The sequence below is a fragment of the Rhinichthys klamathensis genome, unplaced genomic scaffold, assembly GCF_029890125.1.
Source record: "Rhinichthys klamathensis goyatoka isolate OS25496 unplaced genomic scaffold, OSU_Roscu_1.1 h1tg000296l_1, whole genome shotgun sequence".
Taxonomy (NCBI): domain Eukaryota; kingdom Metazoa; phylum Chordata; class Actinopteri; order Cypriniformes; family Leuciscidae; genus Rhinichthys; species Rhinichthys klamathensis.
The window spans coordinates 2,501,574-2,522,652 of NW_026606815.1; the positions used below are offsets into that span (position 1 = coordinate 2,501,574).

Below are 21,079 nucleotides of genomic sequence, written 5' to 3' on the forward strand. Positions count from 1 at the left end.
ATACATTTAATTCACATAACTAACCTGAGATCTTTCTGCTTCATGAGGGCATGTCTTTCCAGTTGTCATCCATTCCTTGCTCAGATCATCTTGCATGTCCTCACAGACGGGTATGAATATATCAGTCAACAGCATGTGTGAAACACCCTCATGTGAATGTGTCTCCTGGTCTTCCTCAGCAGCGAGGACCTGCTGGCTCTCTTCACCCATCTGGAGACTGCTTAGGACAGGACTTCCACTCTCCATGGAAACCGGCACCAATATATCAGACAACACCACATGCGACACGTCCTTGTGCCCACCCTCTATTTTCAATTCCACAGGTGATGATTCAGTGCTATGACAATAGAGTTAAAAAAAAAATTTGTTAAGGACTTCACACATTCAAGGACATTTATAAAGATAGACATGTCTTACCATGCTGGTGTTTCCACAGTTGTGAATGGGGTCTGCTGCTTTGTCTTTGTGACTTCTTCAATGTTTTCTGTGTCTGACTCCTTAGGAATATCAGAAAAATCTTCTCGCTCAGGTCTCTCGCTCAGTTCCACTTTAACACTTTCTTCTTTAATCAAAGTTGCTGGTAAAATGATTTGAGTTGTGACTGGTTCATTAGATCCTATATCAGTTTGCTCCTGTCTTGAGAAATTGTCTTTAGTAGATATTGTTGTTTTGGGGATTTTAGGCTTCACTTGCATCCTGCCTTAAAAAGATAACATTCAAGATACATATAAAATGTAAATGAAATGAAATGCATATACTATTATAAAACAAACTAAATGCATAATATTCAGTAACAGTTTGGTATGTTTATTTGTCAAAAATGTTTTTTGACAAATAAACATTTTTAGCAATCTTATTAAAGGTTAAAAAGGAACTATGAAGGGAAATTAATATCCTTACCTCTTCTTTGTAAAGGCACAGTCTTCTCTTGAGAAACTGATGGTGTCACACTTGATGCCTCTCTGCAAGTATCTGGCTTTTTAGAATTATCTGCCATTTTTTCCTTCTGTGGACAGAAGTACTAATCAACTCATGTGATGTGCTCCTAATTACCTTTAAACTTTTAAAATTGAAATGAAACAAATTGCAGTCATCTTCCCACCCCCCATTTTGATGTATATCTGAAAAAATTCACTTGGAAGTGACATTTCTTTTTAGGGCTGGACTTTGTAAGACTGGAAAAACTAGTTGAGGAACGACCACTCCTCGAGTGGACAAAGGACCTTTCATGCAAATTAACATTTGAACTCCCCCTTGTGCACTATCGAGACGAAGGTCTCACCTCCCTCATCCTAATCTACATTTCTTCCCCTCATCCCCCACTCTTGCTGAGATCACCCAAACTCACAAAATAATCTATATGGTCTAATGTGAATAATTATCATCGAGTATTATATAATGTTTAGTATCATTTGAAATGTCTCAGGGCGACAAATGTCTCATTTCAAAATAAGTAAAACAAAAGGTAATATGGTTTTTAAGACTTTAGAGATAACTGGGACAAAGGAAGGTGGTCTCTAGACAAATGGTCTCCTGCCCAGCAGGGGGCACTCACCCTGTGGTCTGTGTGGGTCCTAACGCCCCAGTATAGTAATGGGGACACTATACTAGAGATGCACGGATGGGCTATTATTTCATCCGCAACCGCATCACAAAACTCATCATCCGTCCGCCATCCATCTGTACCAAAGTTTTTGACCAATTTTCAAAACCGCACCCGCCCGCCATCCGCTGATTAGGGATGCAGCGATTACCGGATTTCACAATTAACCGCGCTTTAAAACGTCACGGTTAAGTAATCGTAAAGACTATGCTACACCGGAACTTTTGCAACTAACACAAAACGAAAACAAATTTACACCAGCGGTGCACCAGCTTAAAGTGCCGTGCTCGTCAACCGCTATGGCAGAGGGACTAAGCAGCGACGCTCTATTTCCACCGAAAAAACGCCTTAAGGGCCTGTTCATAGATCGCGTCTTTTGCGCGCTCAAGTTCATTTCAAATGTAGGCGCGCTCATAATGGAAGCGACACGCTTGTTTTTTCCAAGCGCGTCCGCGCTGCATCGAGATAAAAACATCTCAAATTTTCAGAATGCCTCAAGCTCACCATAGGTCAAGTAACAAGAACCAACAGAGTTACGACAGACTTTGTCCGCCCTAGCGCTTTGGAAAAAGGAGAACGTGGCGTGCAGCTTTCAGTGCAAAAAAACAACAACAAAAAAACAGCGGAATGTTTTGGTTACGTAAGTCTGTGGAAAACAGACTGTGACGTGCTCTCAAGAGTTTCAGTCAGTGAACATTTAACTTAATATCCTATTGCTTTCTCCTGTCTGTGTTGAGTAGCCTAAATGTTAGGCTTTGTAGTTTTAATATGCCCAGTGTAAAACACTAACATAAGATCAGGGCCGTGTAGACTTCTATGACTACCAATTAACTGCATTTCAGTTATTAATAACACTGCATGATAGATGTTCTCAGTTTCTTTCTATAATTTTTACTTAAACTTCAAACAAACAAACCAAAATAATGAGATTAAAATAGGCTAGATGATTTTCTAAAGGCACATGTAAAATTTGGATTAATAATTAAAAAAAGAGTATTAAAATAAGTACAATAATATTGGTGGATAACATTTGGACTATATTTGTTTTCTTTTAAAATAAATACATAGTTAATATTTAGCTTGCATTTAATTCAATAGAGCCAAATACTTTGTTTATTCTTATTTTCATTGGGATTTATTATCCCTTTATAGTATTATTTATGTTTTTATGTCAAATACCAACAAGATATTGTTTTCATGTTTTCTACCTCAGCTTGAAAATAAATTTAGAACAAACTAAACACTTAATAATTTTTTGATCTATTTCAATCAAAGAGCCCTGCAGCCTTTGACTTAATTTGTTATTTTTAAAAGAAAAATGCTGGATGTTTACAAAGCACTTCTCTTTAATTCCAAATGAAGAGATTGATTATTGTTCGTAATTTTATAATTTTGTATTGTGTTGTGGCAGCAATAAATCTAGCACATTAAAAATCTAGTGTTGAGTGTTCATGTGATATTATACATTAGTAGTGTTGTGAAATTAATTGATGCATAATAATCGTGATAATCGTTAAATCGTGATTATTTCTCAGACAATAATCGTACTTACAAAATCTGTAATCGTTGCATCCCTACCGCTGATTGGGCGATACAAGGCGCTGCTGATGACAGCCGCGAGACTAGAAAGCTCTCAGAATATCAGCAGTGAACTCTGTCTCCGATCGGCGCGCAGGGACAAAAATAAATAAATAGCCTAAATTAAACGCACTTCGGCAAACCTGACCTTATCTGATATGCTACTGTACAATATTTTCATTGTAGCCTAATAGAAAACGCTTTTTTGGCACATCATTTCAACATGCTGCTATTGTATGGGACGCCAACAATGTTACGTGACAGTTCTCCATTACGGACGCGAACACTCAGAAAGCGGCACTAAAAGACTTTCAAACTTTCACAGAGGCCTCAAAAAAGCACAAAGCCTTTCTTTAAAGCGAATTTCATTTTGTATTAATTGTATCTTCATTTTAATCCATGTTTCATTAACCAATTTCCTGGATTTAATAGGCTAAAAAGTAAACAGTCTATCTTGATTGTGTAGGCTATTTTTCATTATAAAATATTAGGCTGTGTATATACCGACATGGATCAATTATTAATATTAGATTTCATCTGTCTTTTGTAGGCATAGCTGATGGCGCACCAACGAAAAAGCCTAGGAGCGACTTCGGCGTTTCTGTAATATCGAGGCTCTATAGTTTATTATATGATTGTTAGGCCTGTTGATGGTATAAAATTAATTGCACTGTGCCTGAAAAAGACGCGCTCTCCGCTCTCTTCCCGTGCATTCAAAATTAACGGGAGTCTTCAGAACAGGCTCGTTCCTCATCAACAGCACCGAACTTAGCTCCAATGTCAATCAACGTCTGGGCCAACCGCCCGCCACCCGCCCGAATTTAATTTAAAAAAAAAAAATTGTCCCGTCATCCGCCCGATCCGCGGTTTATCCGCGGAGTCCGCGGCTGTAACCGCCAACCGCGCATCTCTACACTATACTGTCAAAGAGCACCGTCGTTCGGATGAGACGTTAAACCGAGGTCCTGACTCTCTGTGGTCACAAAAAATCCCAGGATGTCTTTCGAAAGAGTAGGGGTGTAACCCCGGCATCCTGGCCAAATTTGCCCAGTGGCCTCTGTCCACCATGGCCTCCTAATCATCCCTATATATATATACCAATATGGCTTCATCACTATGTCTCCTCTCCCATGTCTCCTCTCGATTTTATTCTAATCGACTCTGACATTATTTCCAGTAAAGAGTTAAAAGAACAGTTCGCTGACATTTAATGATGCACAGATATCATTAAAACCTTTTTTATTTATGGAGTGAGATGAAATAACGAGAGAATACATGAGAAAATATATTTAATTTAATCAAATCCCTTTGCCACACGGAAAGACAGTAACGCTCAGAGACCTTCACCCGCTGATCGGATGTCTCCATTGGGCCGATTTAGCCTGGCCTTTCAACTTGATGTTGTCTATTAGGAATTTATTGGACCGTTGTTGTTTGCTAATAGTGATAGGCTCCTGGAGAAAAAGGATTGAAACTTATCTTGTTTAAATAAAAACAGAAACACACTTACTTGGACATTTACTTGAGACAGTGATCGCGCACTCTCTGGAAGGCATTCAGACAAGTCCTCAGGTTTTTGGAGTTCACTGTCATGAGGGATCTCCTTCTTATTAAAAACATTTTCCATTTCTCCTGAGGAGACTACAAAGGTATCAGCCAACACCCTGTGCACCTGTAAGGAAACACTTATGTGAACGACTGATTTAGATTAAACTATAATACAGCAAAACACAGCATGAATGGTCTCGCTTCAACAGAGAGCAGCCTGTGACTCACTGGAGGGTCAACAACAGAATCCTCATCCATCTGGAGACCAGTTCTGAGACGACTTTCCCACTTCACCTGACTCTCATCTCTCATATCTTCAGAGCCTGGCACAATGGCAGTTGATATCACACCGTCATGTCCAGGATTGGCTCCCCACTCACGGTCTTCATGGCTTAAGTGGATTTGAGGACTAACTGTTTCCTCTGCAGATGTTTTCTGGTTGGACTCAATCTCAGCTTGCGCAATAGCATGAGACGTTATCAGAGTCTGACTGGGTGCACAGTCAAACTGGCCATTGTTTGAAGGCCCAACCACACGTGGCTTTAGTTTCGGCTTGACCTTTATCTTGCCTTGATGGAGAGATCAGAGAGGACATTACCATCTTGTCTACTTGAATATACCATTTTTAATAATAGTAACTGACATAAATAAAAGTTGAATGCAAGTTAATTTCTTACTTCTTCTCTGAGTGGCAGCTTTAGTTTCTGGAGATTCTGTCGGGATCTCATCCAACTTTGGTACATCTGTTGGCTTTTACCAAAAGGGAGAACACTTTAATTTCCAAAACTGCAACAAAATATAAATCACTCTACAAAAATTATGGTAACATGTTACAGTAAGGGAGTACTGCATCATACCATGGCAGAATTACAGGAGAGCATCTCAGGTGGACTAATTAAAAAGTTCACATCATCACAACGGTTTTCCTGTGAGGATATCAATTGTGTACTTGCATCTTCTGCTGCATCCTTTGAAAGAGGAACCAGGGAATCATCTAGCACCTTGTGAGAAACACTTTTACATGGTTTATTGGTCTCTTCTGACTCCATGTGCAGAGATGCACTACAAAACAAGGTCATCAAGGATGAAACGAATGGATCATCGAGGACTATTTCTTTACTGAGTTGAATTAAATCTGGACTGGAAGGGAAATGTACCTGGAAGCCTCTAATGTACAGGAAAGAGACTGTGAACTGCCTGAAATCAGTGAGGATGTCTGGACTTGTGCTGGCTGCAGTTCATAAGGGGGCATATCCTGCTGGCCACAGTCAGCCTCATGGAACAGCTGAGAGGTTGGAATCTCATATAGAGTCAAAATAAAGGTGGGCTCCTCTGATGGGTTATCTGTGACAAGGAAAGAAAGACAATAACACAATAAGATAAAGACTTATGCAAGAAGACAATAGCATATAATACCGTTCAAAAGTTTGGGGTCAGTGAGAAACATTGTTTAATAAGTTAATATTATTATTATTCAGCAAGGATTTATTAAACTGATTAAAAGTGACAGTATAAAGACTGAGTATGTTTACAGAGTATGCTTTACTTTGAATAGAAAGTTTAAAAGGACAGCATTTATTTAATTTTTTATGAAAATGTTTCTTGAGCAGCACATCAGCATATTAGAATGATTTGTATGTATACAAACCCCATTATGGTCTCAGACCAAAATACACAGCAGATATGTTGGTAGAATAAAAACCAAATAGAGCTCTCTGATCGGAAGGATAAAGCTTGTTAAATTCATAACATGGTTAGATGGCGTTTAGCTATCATGACACCCACAGCTGGAACCAACTGCCAGATGTGCCCCGTCGTTAGCTACCTTTAAGACGAGATTTAAAAAAACATCTGCTGAACTGTGCATTTCCTGATTAAGCACCGTTTCTGCGCTGTACCGATCGCACTGCATGTTTTTTTTTTTTAAATCCTCTTTTGCTTTTATGTCCCTCATATTACAGTTTTTCTCGATTGCTTAAACACATTTCTTGAAACTATGCCTCGTATTCTCAAAACAGTAAACACAAATCCATAACGTCTCACCCAATTCCCCAAACATCCTATTTTCAGGTCAAAATGAAGCTCTACACTCAAAACCATTCACTCTTGCTGAAAAACCAAACGTTGCCCTCAGACAGGACACACAAGCCCTCAAAAATACACACACTACAACATAGTCTTACACACTGGTGCTATAAATTCAAAACAACATTTCCAAAACTGGTAAGTCATGTTGCTTGTGGTCCATCCATCTTTTTTTTTTACTCGCTTCTACTCAAGATGTGTGTGAGCATCATATGACAGTAAAAGAGCACACACAAACCTTATTCAAATATGGAATTGTATTGGAATGGTAAAGAGTGTTGGTACATGCCTCCACTCAAGGATACAATATGATGAACAAGTCTAAGAATGTTCAACATTTGGTTGAAATACCATCATTGGCCTAGAAAGATAACATTCTGGGAGTCAAGACTATAAAGGAGAAAGGATGCCCTCCCTTCGCTGTCACACTCTGCAGCCACTCCGTGTGACTGTACGACTGCTGGCCTTTTCTTGCAAGAACATAAACCTCATCAAAGACAATTGGAAATGTTTGTCTCTTATTCAGTGATAGAAATGTGTTTGCCACCACACCTCCCTGAAGGTTCTGATGATGGTGAAGCGACGTTCAGGCGACGGTGAAGCGACTCAAATTTGTCTGTACTCGTTGCCCAGCCTCCCTCATAGTCATACCATGGACAAGGACATGGCCAACTAAAGTGGCTTGAATTTCATCCGAGACTGCTTGTCTTCTTGCCCTTGCCCTTCCTCCTCCTCCTCTTCCTCCACCTATTCCTCCTCCTCCTCTTCCTCCACCTATTCCTCTTCCTCCTCCTCCTATTCCTCTTCCTCCTCCTATTCCTCTTCCTCCTCCTCCCCCTCCTCGACCTATTGGTTAATTTCTCTGTGGATCCATTATTCCAAAACTCAGTAAACTGATTTTTATCTTTTATAAAAGATTGTATAACCTTTTATCTATCTATTGAAGGATCTGACTGAGTTCAATTTTGACTCTTAGTGTTTTCACCTGGGTAATTGTGTGCTAACTGAGCTGAAACTGAGCTGACTTGAGCGAACAATTTTGAATGCTAGTGCTTTCTAAATGACCACGTGGTGTAGGCAATGAGAAATGAAGGGATTTGTGTGTAGAGTTTTGCTGTGACAGTTCAACAAATCTGACTAATGTGTTCAGTGAAATGGGTGTGCTTTTTGATAAATGGTATTATGGTTTTGAAATTTTAGTTCAAAAGCCTGGTTATAGTGTTTAAGCAATCGAGAAAAACTGTAATTTTAATGTAGAATCTTATTTCATTTTAATTAGTTTAATCCTTTTTTATTTTTACTTTTAATGTTTTTTTATGTCTTATGAAAATGTTTTAATAATTGCTATTTTTTTTAAAATAAATTTCTTTGAATTACCACTGTGTATGAAGTAAACTTGCCTTGCCAAATAAATGCATAAGAGAACATTAAAATTATTGACCCCAAACTTTAAATTGTAATCACTTCACAGAACATATTTTAGTAATATTTATATTATACAGTGTATTTATAGTGTGTTAATTTTTCTGGCTCATGTATTCATGTCACCATTACCAGTTGCACCCGTTTCCACTCCAGCTGAACCTGAGATTTCAGATCTTGCATTTCCATTGAGAGTGGCAATGCAATCCTGCCAGAAAACATTCATTAGTTTAAAGCTGTTCATTTCAATCAGTGAACGCAGAATACACAAGGTGTAATGTTTGTCAGGACGCATTACCTTATGAGCTTCTGATTGCTCTTCTGTGCCATCTTGCTTTTCTGAATCCTGCTCGTCTGGTATTTGAATGTTTTCAGCTGCAGACTCACTAAATAGCATCCTTTAACAGCATATTATCAATCATTTAATAATATTATATAAATTCTACATAAAAACTACAAACACTGTACATACGTGTCCATATCACACATGTTGCTTGTATGTTCAGAGGGAGGATCATAAAAAGATGAAACCGGACTGTGTGCCTCAAATGGTGCTAATGAAGCATCACTGAGAACTGGGTCTATGAGAAACAAATGATGAAATTAATGACTCAATTGTTTGTGTGTAACCATGAAGGTGGGTTCCTTCCTAGTCAGTTTTAGGTTTTAACATGGAGTTTTAATATGTGGACTAAATATTGTTGTAAAGAATGAGCATCTACACTGTCCCTTTATTAAATCAAATCTAATAAATATATTCATTCTTTATAGAAAAAAGAAAACTGGTCAAATTTAAAAACCCACCATTTTGTCCTTCGTTTCCTTTACCAGTGCTATCCACAGAAACATCTGGGGCTGAAGTTAGTATTGAGCCAAGTAACAGGACAGGAGACATTAGATCCTCATCCTGTTTACGTTCCTGCAAATCCACCTCAGATACCACAAGCGTATCCTCTCTGGAGACTCTCTTTATGTCATAATCCAAATCACAGTGCTGGACTTTAACTGGGCTCTGATGTTCTGGCTTCTCAGCAGGATCTAAATGATGTCATGTCTCAATCATTGGCAATAACACAAGTGACGTTTAAAGCAACATTCTCAATCTGAACAACATAAGTCTCACCTTCATTAGGCTCGGAGGTCTGTTGAGGGTTGATCATAACCTGAGATGCCAATTCTAGGTTGGATGTGTGCTTAGCAAACTGAATGTGCTTCTCTGGAGCACAACTATCTTGAGTACAAACTGAGGAACCATCAGAGGAACAGCTGTACAGATGACACCACAAAGCCAAGACGTTTTTAAAGACACTCTAGACAAACTCAATTGGAATCATTCATTTATTTAATACCCAGTGCGCACCTGACTGGAACAATCCTCTTCCCCTCTGTCTGAGGTTCCTCAATCATGGTGTCCGTGACAGCAGACTCACTAGTCTCTGAATCTTGATCAGTTATTTGAACTTTATTCTCAGAAATCTGAGATCCAGACTTTTCAAGCTTTGTTCTTCTTTCATTCACATCTGTAAAAGTCATTCGTTTGTACTACTACTTTTTTTTGCTGAAAGTTAAGCACTTAATTTAGGGTTTTGATGTTAAATGTTGCACCTTTGTCTGATGGTGTGGTGTCAGGAACCTGAGGCTTCTCAAGGAAAGATGAAACATCCTGGTCCTCAGTCTTACTAGGTCTTGGAGAAGTTGCTTATTTAAAGAAGCGGTACAGAGACAAATACGGAAAGAAAGAAAGAAAGAAAGAAAGAAAGAAAGAAAGAAAGAAAGAAAGAAAGAAAGAAAGAAAGAAAGAAAGAAAGAAAGAAAGAAAGAAAGAAAGAAAGAAAGAAAGAAAGAAAGAAAGAAAGAAAGAAAGAAAGAAAGAAAGAAAGAAAGAAAGAAAGAAAGAAAGAAAGAAAGAAAGAAAGAAATTATATACAGCAATGAAACAACTGAATATAACAAAGGGCAATAATGTTTTTAATCTCACCAGCTGACGGCAGATCATCTGCTGTAGTTCTGGCATCATCCTGGACATTCAAGAAGACAAAATTCACAGCAAGTCAGATATTGTGTGTTTGGTTTCACACACTAAAGTCACTCACTCCTGAGACAGATTCCCTCACCGGAACATCCCAAGGGCTGTTTTCTTCTGGAGTAACGCTACATGTGCCCTCTTCCTCAGAAAGGCATTCATTCAGGGCGATCTTCACTTGGACTTCCACAGGACTGCTACACTGCAGTTGTGTGGAGTCACGGTTAAAAGATGCTGTATCTGGATTTGGAAAAGAACACAATACACACATTCAGTACAGAAAACCAAATACAGTGCTGCCGGGACAGGCAACTGGATGGTTTTCTTAGCTCATGGTTTATATACATCTGAAGCTCACTTTCTCTAAACTCTGTTGTTTGTACATTGAGAGGTCTGTGGAAAGTCTTGACTGCCCGGCTTAGACAGGGTGTTGGCTTAATAAACCTCCTTTTTTCGGATAGGTTTTGTTGGGAAGAAATGGAGGCAGTGTCAGCTTCTTTCATTTCTGGGTCTTGAGAGATGCTCTCTTCTAGAGTAACGATAGAAGAGCCCTGTTCCTCAAGACCATCCGTATGCTCTCCCACCTGCAAACCACATCAACAGTCACTCTTAGCTTTGATTACTACTGGTTTACTCTACAACGCACAGAACAAACTCCTCCAGTACTGACATGATCGCCTCTGGAGGCCGTTGATTCCTCTGCAGCAGTTTGTGCTCGGATCCCTAGGTAGCGCTCCACTTCTTCATGAGACACCAACACAACTGGACTTTTCAGTAATGTCTGACCTTGAGGAGATATTAAAAGAAGCATTACACCCATTTCAACTGTTATGTGTTGCACTCCAACAAAAAAGGTCATGTTTGGTATTAGATAAAGACACCAGAAACAGACGTGGAAATATCATCTATTTGCATTCAAATACACTACAGTTCAAAAGTTTGGGTTTAGTAAGATAAAAAAAAAAAAAAAAAAAAAACTTAATCAGCATGAATTATAATTTTTACAAATATTTATATTTCAAATAAATGCTGTTCTTTTCAACTTTATATTAATCAAAGAATCCAGTTTTTTTTTTCCCACAATCAGAACTAATGTTTTTAACACTGATAATAATCAGCATATCAGAATGATTTCTGAAGCATCAAGTGACACTCAAGACAAGAGTAATGACTGCAGAAAATTCAGCATTGCCATCACAGGAATAAATTATATTTTAAAATATATGAAAATAGACAATACATAAATGGTAATAAGCAAGACAAATAAGTACAAATTTCTACGAGACACACAGTAAGTGCTCAGTTTGTTTAATTGGTCTTATTACAAAAACATTAATATGAAAGTAAACTTACCATTTTCTTCAGATGAAGTCAAAAGCTCTAAATGATGCAAATTGCAACACTAAAAAAAAGAAAAAGTAATTTGTCTCTTCGGTACAGAGGTGTATTATATAAATTAAATTAGTAGTTAAGTCTTTCTGTTGGTCACGTTATGTTCAAACACTGAACATAACGTGATATTTGGATATATAAAAAAAAAAGGTAGATTAATATTCCACATCAAAATACTGTATAACAAGAATATCTATAATTTGTACAATGCACCAGATAATCAAAGATCTATATAAAGATCATAGTTATAAACATTATCCTCTGAAGTTTTAAAGCATTACAGAGCATAAAAAAGGTCAACATGTTGCGAGCAACAATGCATTGAACGTGATTATTGGCGTCATGTAAATGCAGGCCAAGCAGATTCACATCATGCTACAAAAATGTATAGCCTCTCATTTTTATTTTTAATACTGTAGGAATGCATTACTGATAATCAATACAAATAGTGGAAATGCAATAAGAGTTATTTGTTTTACCTCCTCCATGTCTTTAGAGTCTTGGATGACCACTTGATAAGGCATTGCAGTGCTGCTCATGTCCTCTGGAGATGTATCTGACCCAGTCTGACACTGGTCCATCCTTTCTCCTTCTGAAGTGGTCCGATTGCGCTTGACCTTTTCCGCTCTCGTCTGCCGTCCAGGAGAACGTTTGGAAGAGCTTAGTGAAATCTCTAGACTGAGCCTCTCCCTGACACATGAGGTAATTGATGAAGATTTGTAATTAGAGAACTGTTGAAAGAAAATACCATATTCTAATCTTGTCAAAATATAATAAATTTTGCATACCCTTGACTTCCTTCAGCACAGAGGCCTGCTGTCGAGACTTCACTACCATCATCTGAAACAGTCAGATTGCGCTTCACCTTTCCCGCTCTTACCTGGTGTCCAGGAGAACGTAGAGGGCTCTGAGAGGACTGTGGCTGGTCTTGGCTTTCAGATGAGCTGTGTGCATCTTTAAGCCTGTGAAGTGATATTATATATATATATATATATATATATATATATATATATATATATATATATATATATATATATATATATATATATATATATATATATATATATAAAAGGTAATTCAAGAGATCACTGTGTAACAAGTAATGTGCAGAAAGAATAAACCATTTACCTTGGAGGAGTTCTCTCCAGAACAACTACTGGCTGTTTCTGGAGCTGTTCCTCAGCAAGACAGATGATGTTGAACTATAAGAATCAAATAATGTTTCAGGATTATCCACATTACTGATCAATTCCAGTGATCACTAAAGAAAATAATTTGTGCCCTTGTGTTAATAACATTTACTGGTGTTTGCTTTTACACTAGATCTTTTTTTGGCAGAGCAGAGTTTGTTTAATGTCAAAAATTTGGTTTATTTGCTAGATGTAACGGTAGTTTCATACTGTTCTGTGTGCATAAAGTTTCTGTGTGGTAAATAAATCCATCTGCTTTGGGCTGTTCCCGTTAAGGTTCGCCACAGCGGAATTATCCACACATTGAATTTGGCACAAGTTTTATGCCGGATGGCCTTCTTGACTCAACTCAGCACTGAGAGTGCACTTACTCATGCAACCCCAGTGCTAGGTCGGTCTCTCTCGCTAGGTCGGTCTCTCTCGCTCGCTCGCTCTCTCGCACTCGCGCTCTCTCTCTCTCACACACACACACACGATTTAGCATATCCAATCCACCTAACCTGCATGTCTTTGGACAGTGGGGGAAAACGGAGCACCCGGAGGAAACCCAAGCTAACATGAGTAGAACACGCAAACTCTGTTTGGTAAATAAATCCAGCGCAAAAAATTAAATAAAAATAAAAAATAAAATAATAATAAAGAGATATAAGAAGATATTTTGAGAAGCATCTGTGTTTTTTTTGTCCATACAATGGAAGTCAATGGTCACCAAAACTAATTGGTTTCCAACATTATTCAAAATATTTTCTTTGGGGTTTTACAGAAGAAAGAATGTCATACAGGTTTTGGAATGAGATTCATTTTTATTTTTGGGTGAACTATCCCTTTGAAACATCGTTTTATACTGTGTGGTCCGATCCACCTTATTTTTCAACGCGGGAGTAAGCTATTTTCTGTGAATGTCCAAGACTGATTCACTAGCTGCTACAGGTAAATAATGGGAAGAATAACAAAGTGCAGTACACGGTAAAACTGTTTGTGCTACAGACCAGTGTGTTAATTTAGACAATACATTAAAATAATAAGGTAAGCAATACCAGTTTGCAATATCAAGCAGCATAACAAGCCGTTTTGTATAGCTAAAAAAAACTAAGCAGATGACACCGGAAGCGAGACAAATTAAATTTACAAATGGGCACGCCGCTAAACGTGAACATTAAGGTGGTAAACAAATCAATATGTACCTCTTGCGAAAAGAGACTAGCAGGTGTGGAATCAAACTCGAAAATGCGAAAACATACCTCATTCTCAGCTTCTTTGCAGCTTTCATCTTGAGGTTCTTCTACCGTGTCTTTAATCTCTACGGTTGCTTTTGGCTCAGAACATTTTTTGGCTTTTCTTTTTGCCAAATTGGGCAAAGGCCTCTTCGAACGTTTGGAAGAGCTTTGTAAAATCTCCTGCTGAGTTGTGCTCTCTAGACTGAGCTTCTCCCTGACACATTATGAGACAATTGATGAAGATTTGTAATTAGAAAACTGTAGATTTTGGGAAGATCATTTTGCATACCCTTGATCCTCTTCAGCATCGGGGGCTGCTGTCGAGACTTCACTACCATCAGCTCCCAGCTCAGATCTAAGACACCCTGTGTAGAACATAAAAATCAGATGAATTTTTCCAGGCAAATGTCAATTTTTAGACTGTACATTAACATGAAAAAAAAAGAAATCCTTAACCTTCCTTTGATGTTTTGCTCTTTTTAGTCTTCCGTTTTCCTTTTGTGGCTTCCTCTTCCTTTGCACACTCTTTGGAGCGTTTGCATTTTTTAGTTGGGACGGGAGACACCTCATTGTGCTCCTCATTCACTGCGTTACCTTCTCCATCAGTAGGTTCTTCATTCCGTACTGTCAAGATTACAAAGGGCATTTTAAATATGTACACTACAGTTCAAGTTTGGGGTAAGATTTTTTTTTTTTTAGGGTTTTCACAAAAATATGAACCAGTACAACTATTTATACATTGATAATAATAAAAAATGTTTCTTCTCAGCTAATTAGAAGGATTTCTGAAGGATCAAGTGACACTGAAGAATATTTTTAGTATATTTCCACAACAATATAGAAGGCTTCACAGTTAACACACTGACTAAAAGCCGTTTTGATTTCGGGGGGTCTTTAACATAAGCTCAGTAAAGTCAAAGTATGGAAAGAAAAAAATCCTTTACCTTTCTTTGACGTTTTGCTCTTAGTCTTCTGTTTTCCTTTTGTGGCTTCCTCTTCCTTCGCACATCCTTTGGAGCGTTTGCGTTTTTTAGTTGGGACAGGAGACACCTCGTTGTGCTCCTCATTCACTGCGTTACCTTCTCCATCAGTAGGTTCTTCATTCCGTACTGTCAAGATTACAAAGGGCATTTTAAATATGTACACTACAGTTCAAAAGTTTGGAGCAAGACTTTACATTTTTGTCAGCAAGGACGCATTAAATTGATCACAAAAGACATTTATAATGGTAGACAATTTCCATTTATAATAAATGCTATTATTTCGAGGAGAAAAAAAAGTATCAAGGTTTCCACAAAAATATGAAGCAGTAGAACTGTATTTATACATTGATAATAATGAAAAATGTTTCTTCTCAGAAAATTAGAATGATTTCTGAAGGATCATGTAACACTGAAAAATATTTTTTGTATTTTCAGTATATTTCACAACAATATCGAAGGCTTCACAGTTAACACACTGACTAAAAGCCGTTTTGATTTCAGGGGGTCTTTAACGTAAGCTCAGTAAAGTCAAAGTAACAAACAAAAACCTTTAAGTTTTTTTTTGTTGTTCTTTTTCTGGCATTTTTCTTTGGCATCTCTTTTATCTTCCTGCTGCTCCTGGTCACTCTTTTTTGATTGTTTGCGTTTCTTTTTTGATACAGGCACACATGACTGATCTTCATTGTCTGCGTTCACAGAGCTTCCCTCCACTTCAACTGAGCATTTGCCTGAAATGATAAATAGATTGAACTGTCATTCAGTTATATATTTATACAGAGAATTATTATGTTCAGACACCGTAAGGGATTTGGACCATACTGCACTATAAATGACAGACAGCATGGACAAATCTGAATTGCAATTATGTGCAATCACATATATAACATTTTTGTAATAAACAGTGTGAAACCTTTTTTCGGTGTCTTATTTTTCTTCCTTGGCTTGCATGTTTTCTCACATGACAAAACTTTTGGCTTAGTGTTTTTGGTGCGTTTACGTTTCTTGCTTGTGCTTGACGGCACATCAGCTTCATTCACATTACAGCCATCCTGGTTTTCCTTTTCTAAGTCAAAACAGACACTGTCCACACTGCACAATTCATCATCATCATCATTAATGGAGTCTTTAACCTCAAGTGGTTTGGCTTTTTTACCACCTGTTAAAGAGAAGGTATTTAGAGTAAATAAAATAAACAGTGTGACACACAAACACACAAATAGAGTGTGGTACAGTGGGATCCAAAGATCGGAAGCCACCACTCCTGAGCACAATACCTTTGCCTTTCTTTTCTTTACTGGATTTCACAACCAGTTTTATGGATTTGCCTTTTTGTTTGTCTTTAGCCAAGATCCTCTTCAGCAGGAAACTGAAAAACTCGCTATCAAATGGCCGCTTGTTTCCTAAATAATTTAAAAGTCAGACCAAGGATTGTACAGTAGATTTTTAACAACACTCTATAGACAGACAGCATGTGATTTCTGGATGCATTTGAGTAAAAAGTACAAAAGACTCACTGAACGCATTATCCACTCGCCATCCATTCGCTCTCTCCTCCTTCTTAAATTTATTCTATTAAAAACAGAAAGACAAAAACACACAAACAGATAAATTCTCAAAGGTATTACATTTATACACAGGGTAATGTCTGTGAGATGAGGATATTTGTTGTGATTAGGGCTGGTACCTTAATGTCTGCTCTGCTACGGTGAGTCAACAGCTGAGCAATCATGGAGAAATCTGTTCCCACCATACTGATGGCCAAATAGAACATATCTGTCTCTGAAACACACATTAAAATTTTAAGATGCTCTCAACGGGTTTCTTCACATAAGTGAATGTACCAATAAAGTATTGATAATTTAACATTAAACCTACATTCATGCTTGACATGAGCAAACAGCAACGCATGTTCCTACACAATCATAAGCCAACAGATGCAACATTTAGTATTCATACCTCTGACAGACCAGCTCTTCACATAGTTCTTTTTCCTGAAACTTGCGTATGTTGTAGAAGAGCCTCGCTCAAACAGCGGATTTGCATTCTCAACAATTGTATCAGACGTCCTCTGAACACGCACTGTCAAACTGAACACAATCAATCCGTAATTACTAACAATTATGCATTATATATGATGAAACATATGGGGCTCTACATGTGTTACATGCTAAATGGCATCTTTACATCTGTAACCCTGCACTGAACATGTAAAGTAAAATTGTCTCTATTAATAAGGATTTCAACAAACAAACTAACATCAATCAATTCAAAATTAATGCTGTTGTGAAAGGGCTCCTTCCTGGTTACACTTTAATTTAAGGTGTCTTAATTACAGTGTACATTTTATTAAGTAATATCAATTAACAACTTGTACTTACGGGTTAGGGTCAGGACTTGGTTTAGGGTTAGTTGCATGTAGTTATGTATCATTTACTGTTATTACTATAATAAGTACATGTCATGTGTAACAAAGACACTAAAATAAAGTGTTACCAGTTTCCCTTACCAGGGACTGGATTTTACAGATTCTTTCAGTCCACCATACCTTTCTTCATCTAAAATCAGTGAGCCATCCTCTGCCACCCTGACTTTTGGAACCAGCATATCGTCATCAGCATCATCATAGTCCTCATCTGCTTCTGCTATATTTTTCTGCACACTGAGACACAGAACACTGACATTATCTTGAAAGACATTAATCAAGACAACATGCTAATAAAAACTAAATATTGCCGAAAAAAAACTAAACAATACAGGTTTCATTTCACTTACATGGGAGACGATGGAGCAATGGCCTGTGCTTGAGTCTCCTCTGTGGAAAGGGAGGAGCTGTTCATGTAATGAAGAGACAACCAATGACACACAAGGTATTTGAGATGTAAACGAATACACTAATATGAATATCCACCATACCCACACCTTTCAGCATTTTAATATTAATCCAAGTTATCTTGATCATACATAGCACACAAGCAGAAAGAAAGCAAAATGATGTATTATCTTAGGGTAAACTTACGTCATAGGATTTGACTCCGGCAGGTAATAAATGAAGTCAGCTAAGGACATTTTGTCACGATCCAGCTCAATACAATGCTCTTGCTTATGCCGTCTACTCTTCTTCTCCTTTGAGTTGCCAAAAAAAAAAAAAAGTTTGCATATAAGGATTTAATATTTTCATTTGTACTTGCTTCATGGAAATTTGTTAAAGAGTTTTTGATTGTTCTTGATGGATTTCTAATTTTCTAACTGTTGTGAAAAGCTTAAATGTGACATTTCTCCGGTCCAAATGTGTTTAATTGATTTAATATTGACTTTACCGTTCTCTCTTTCCTCTTCTCCAGCTTCATCAGTTCTTTCAATTTGAGGGCTCTCAAGACCCGCTGCTTGTCTGAGGATATTTTGTTCCTGAGGGGAGAGTCTGGTCCATCAACACGTGACAGCTTCACATACGGTGAGAGTGTGCATGAAGCTGGAGTGGCTCCTTCTTGGGGCCCAAAATCTTCGTTTGGGATTTTTTTAGGGGTTTGACGGGGCTCTTGTTGAGACGGTGGAGATGATGGAGATTCTGGACAGCCAGAGGTGGATGGAAGACATGGTGAGGATGGAGGGCAGTTGGCTTCTGTAGTGGCATCGGAGAATGAGGAGTTTTGAGAATCGTCTCTGCTGATAGCAACTGGGACGGGTGACTGAGGAAAGGCTGCCTGGACAGGAGATGATGTCTTGGATGGCCCTGATAGAAGGGAAGCAGTCTTTCCAGTAGATGAAGGAGGAGCAGAGCGGACTTTGGGTCTGGCCAGGTTTGGTGTGGCAGATAATCTACTCCTCCTCTGAAGTCCTGTAGTTGCAGGTGTGTTGGCGCTAGATGGCGCTCCATCATTACTGTCAATCAAAAAAAAACTTTGAGAAGCTTTTGAATCTCAAGTTTGATCAAATCAGACTCAAGCAGAGCTGCAATTTAACTACCTTTTAGTGTAGTTTAGGCAGTCATGTTAATTCAAATAGGACACTACAGAAGAGGCAAAAAAAAAAACCCTCTTCCACATATTTACATTATTGTGCTTGGCTGACAGTTGTCTTTTTTCCCTCATTCAAAGTAGCTAGCTAATAAATATCTGAAATCTCAAAGTTCACATTCATATTGCGCACCAACGCAATAGTAAGAAACACAGCAAGATAAATCTAGATTATAATAAGAAAAATAGAAAGATGAGTCAAGGATTATGATGAAATTGAAAAAAAAAACAGAACAGAAGAATAAGGATTAACTGAATTAACAGAATAAGCATTAACAGAATAAGATAAACATCAGACAGTGCTATTTCATAACTATATATTCTTATGGTATTAATTAATATTTTTCAGCTTTTTTAGCTTTAATTTATTTTTTATTTCAGTTTAGTTTTAGTACTTTTAATTCAACTTAAACTTACTTTAGTAGTCAAGGAAAGATTTTCGTTTAATATTTTTATTTTAAATCAGCAGACGCTATTTTTAATGGACATTGTCAACAATGACAACACTGACATCAGACAGCACAATATCCATGCTATTAAAGTCCTGCTGTATATTTAAATAATTCTGGATTCTGTACAGGTATGATTTAGCTAAAGTGGCTTAAAGGGATACTCCCAAAAATGAAAATTCTGTCATCATTTACTCACCCTCAAGTTGTTGCAAACCTGTATGAGTTTCTTTCTTCTGATGAACACAAAGGAAGATATTTTGAAGAGCGATTGGAACTTTGGCACCATTGACTTCAGTCAACAACTTGAGAGTGATTAAATGAAGACAGAATTTTCATTTTAAGAGCAGCTTAACCCTCAAAACTCCACTGTAACATTGCTTTAACCAATTAAATAAAAGCCTTTTTTAAATATTCACTACATAACAGTAGTTTTAATCACTAAACAGAAGCAGCACAGTTTAAGCAGGCAAAAATACACAACATTGCTACTTTTGAATGGTAGATTTGTTCAATTTAATGAACATATGCAGGTATAAGCCGTTTACAGGTAGAAGATTGTGCAAATTCACCCCAACGTAGCCTATACATTTTTTAAAGCAAGGTTTTTTATTTATTTTAAACTTCCTTAAAATGGTTCGAAGGAGAAAATAATATTTTTGTAAATTATCTGGATGCTTTCAGGGGTGTGCTGCTTACGTGTTAAGTGATGCTTTCTCTGAGGGAGAGCCGGGAACATGTCCATCTCCTGTCGCCACAGCAGACTCTCTCACGTCCAGCTGAGACTGTGGAGGTGACGGTGTTTGCTGGGTGTCGTCAACAGCTGTGGACTTTTGGGAACTCTTGTCCTCTGCACCTGGCGCCACACCTCGACCCCCTGGCCTGACATTAGGCTTAATACTAATTCTTGCTCTTCGCATCCTCGTCAGATCACTGTGGTAAGATCAAGTCATGTATACGGTTGCATGTCACATACACGTCCATATAAAGATGATGTGTCACGTGACTGAGTTCAAGTTGACCTCAGTTGCATCAGAACAAACCCTATGAGATTAAAACCGTATCATGTGGTCAAGACTGACTGATCTCAGATTCCCGCATGCCTCAGTGTGGTGTCCACACTCATTTCCTATTGCCTGCTGGCAGACATTTAGAAGCTGAATTACCAGCGATAACACGGTAAATGTGTAATGACAACAGAAAAGCAACACGCCTTACTTCAGTTCAAATCACAGTGTAACCCTGTCAATGTGATTGCCGCGGTTAAAATGGTAAAATGCCGTTTCTGCCGGTCGCATGGTTCCCCTGCAGTAACTTTCCTTGCGCACCGGCCGGTCTGGCCACCACCACGCCGCTAGACACCTCTCATTCAGCGAAAGGCATTGTGGGTCTTTGTAGTTTTACCGTTACTCTCTTCGGCTATTTTCTTTCGCTAAAAACTACATTACCCAGCAGCTTCAGAAAGTCAGCTGTGACTGATAGTACGCACGTGGAGAGCAACACTCTGACTGAAGGCATGTCATTGAGCACATGTAATGCTATGAAATTAAAACAATAATGTAAGCCCATTTTTAAA

General features: G+C 38.0%; 1 protein-coding gene across 1 annotated transcript; it reads right to left on the reverse strand.

Moving 5' to 3' along the window:
* Window positions 1-553: 553 nt before the first annotated feature.
* Window positions 554-20,862, reverse strand: LOC130103723 (transcription factor TFIIIB component B'' homolog). Its single transcript, XM_056270023.1, has 38 exons — window positions 20,722-20,862; window positions 20,203-20,436; window positions 18,359-18,920; window positions 18,057-18,164; window positions 17,814-17,875; window positions 17,587-17,700; window positions 16,998-17,128; window positions 16,726-16,820; window positions 16,556-16,610; window positions 16,316-16,441; window positions 15,952-16,197; window positions 15,590-15,769; window positions 15,003-15,167; window positions 14,515-14,682; window positions 14,348-14,423; window positions 14,083-14,272; window positions 12,780-12,853; window positions 12,440-12,613; window positions 12,131-12,341; window positions 11,613-11,661; window positions 10,930-11,045; window positions 10,618-10,843; window positions 10,351-10,499; window positions 10,215-10,254; window positions 9,842-9,934; window positions 9,597-9,756; window positions 9,360-9,502; window positions 9,041-9,274; window positions 8,709-8,817; window positions 8,535-8,634; window positions 8,369-8,444; window positions 5,887-6,073; window positions 5,587-5,791; window positions 5,407-5,479; window positions 4,958-5,298; window positions 4,692-4,853; window positions 901-1,006; window positions 554-696 (listed from the first exon to the last, which is right to left on the reverse strand). Exons 2-38 carry the CDS (start codon window positions 20,421-20,423, stop codon window positions 686-688), a joined length of 5,538 nt encoding a protein of 1,845 aa, XP_056125998.1. The 5' UTR covers window positions 20,424-20,436; window positions 20,722-20,862; the 3' UTR covers window positions 554-685.
* Between the last annotated feature and the right edge of the window lie 217 nt (window positions 20,863-21,079).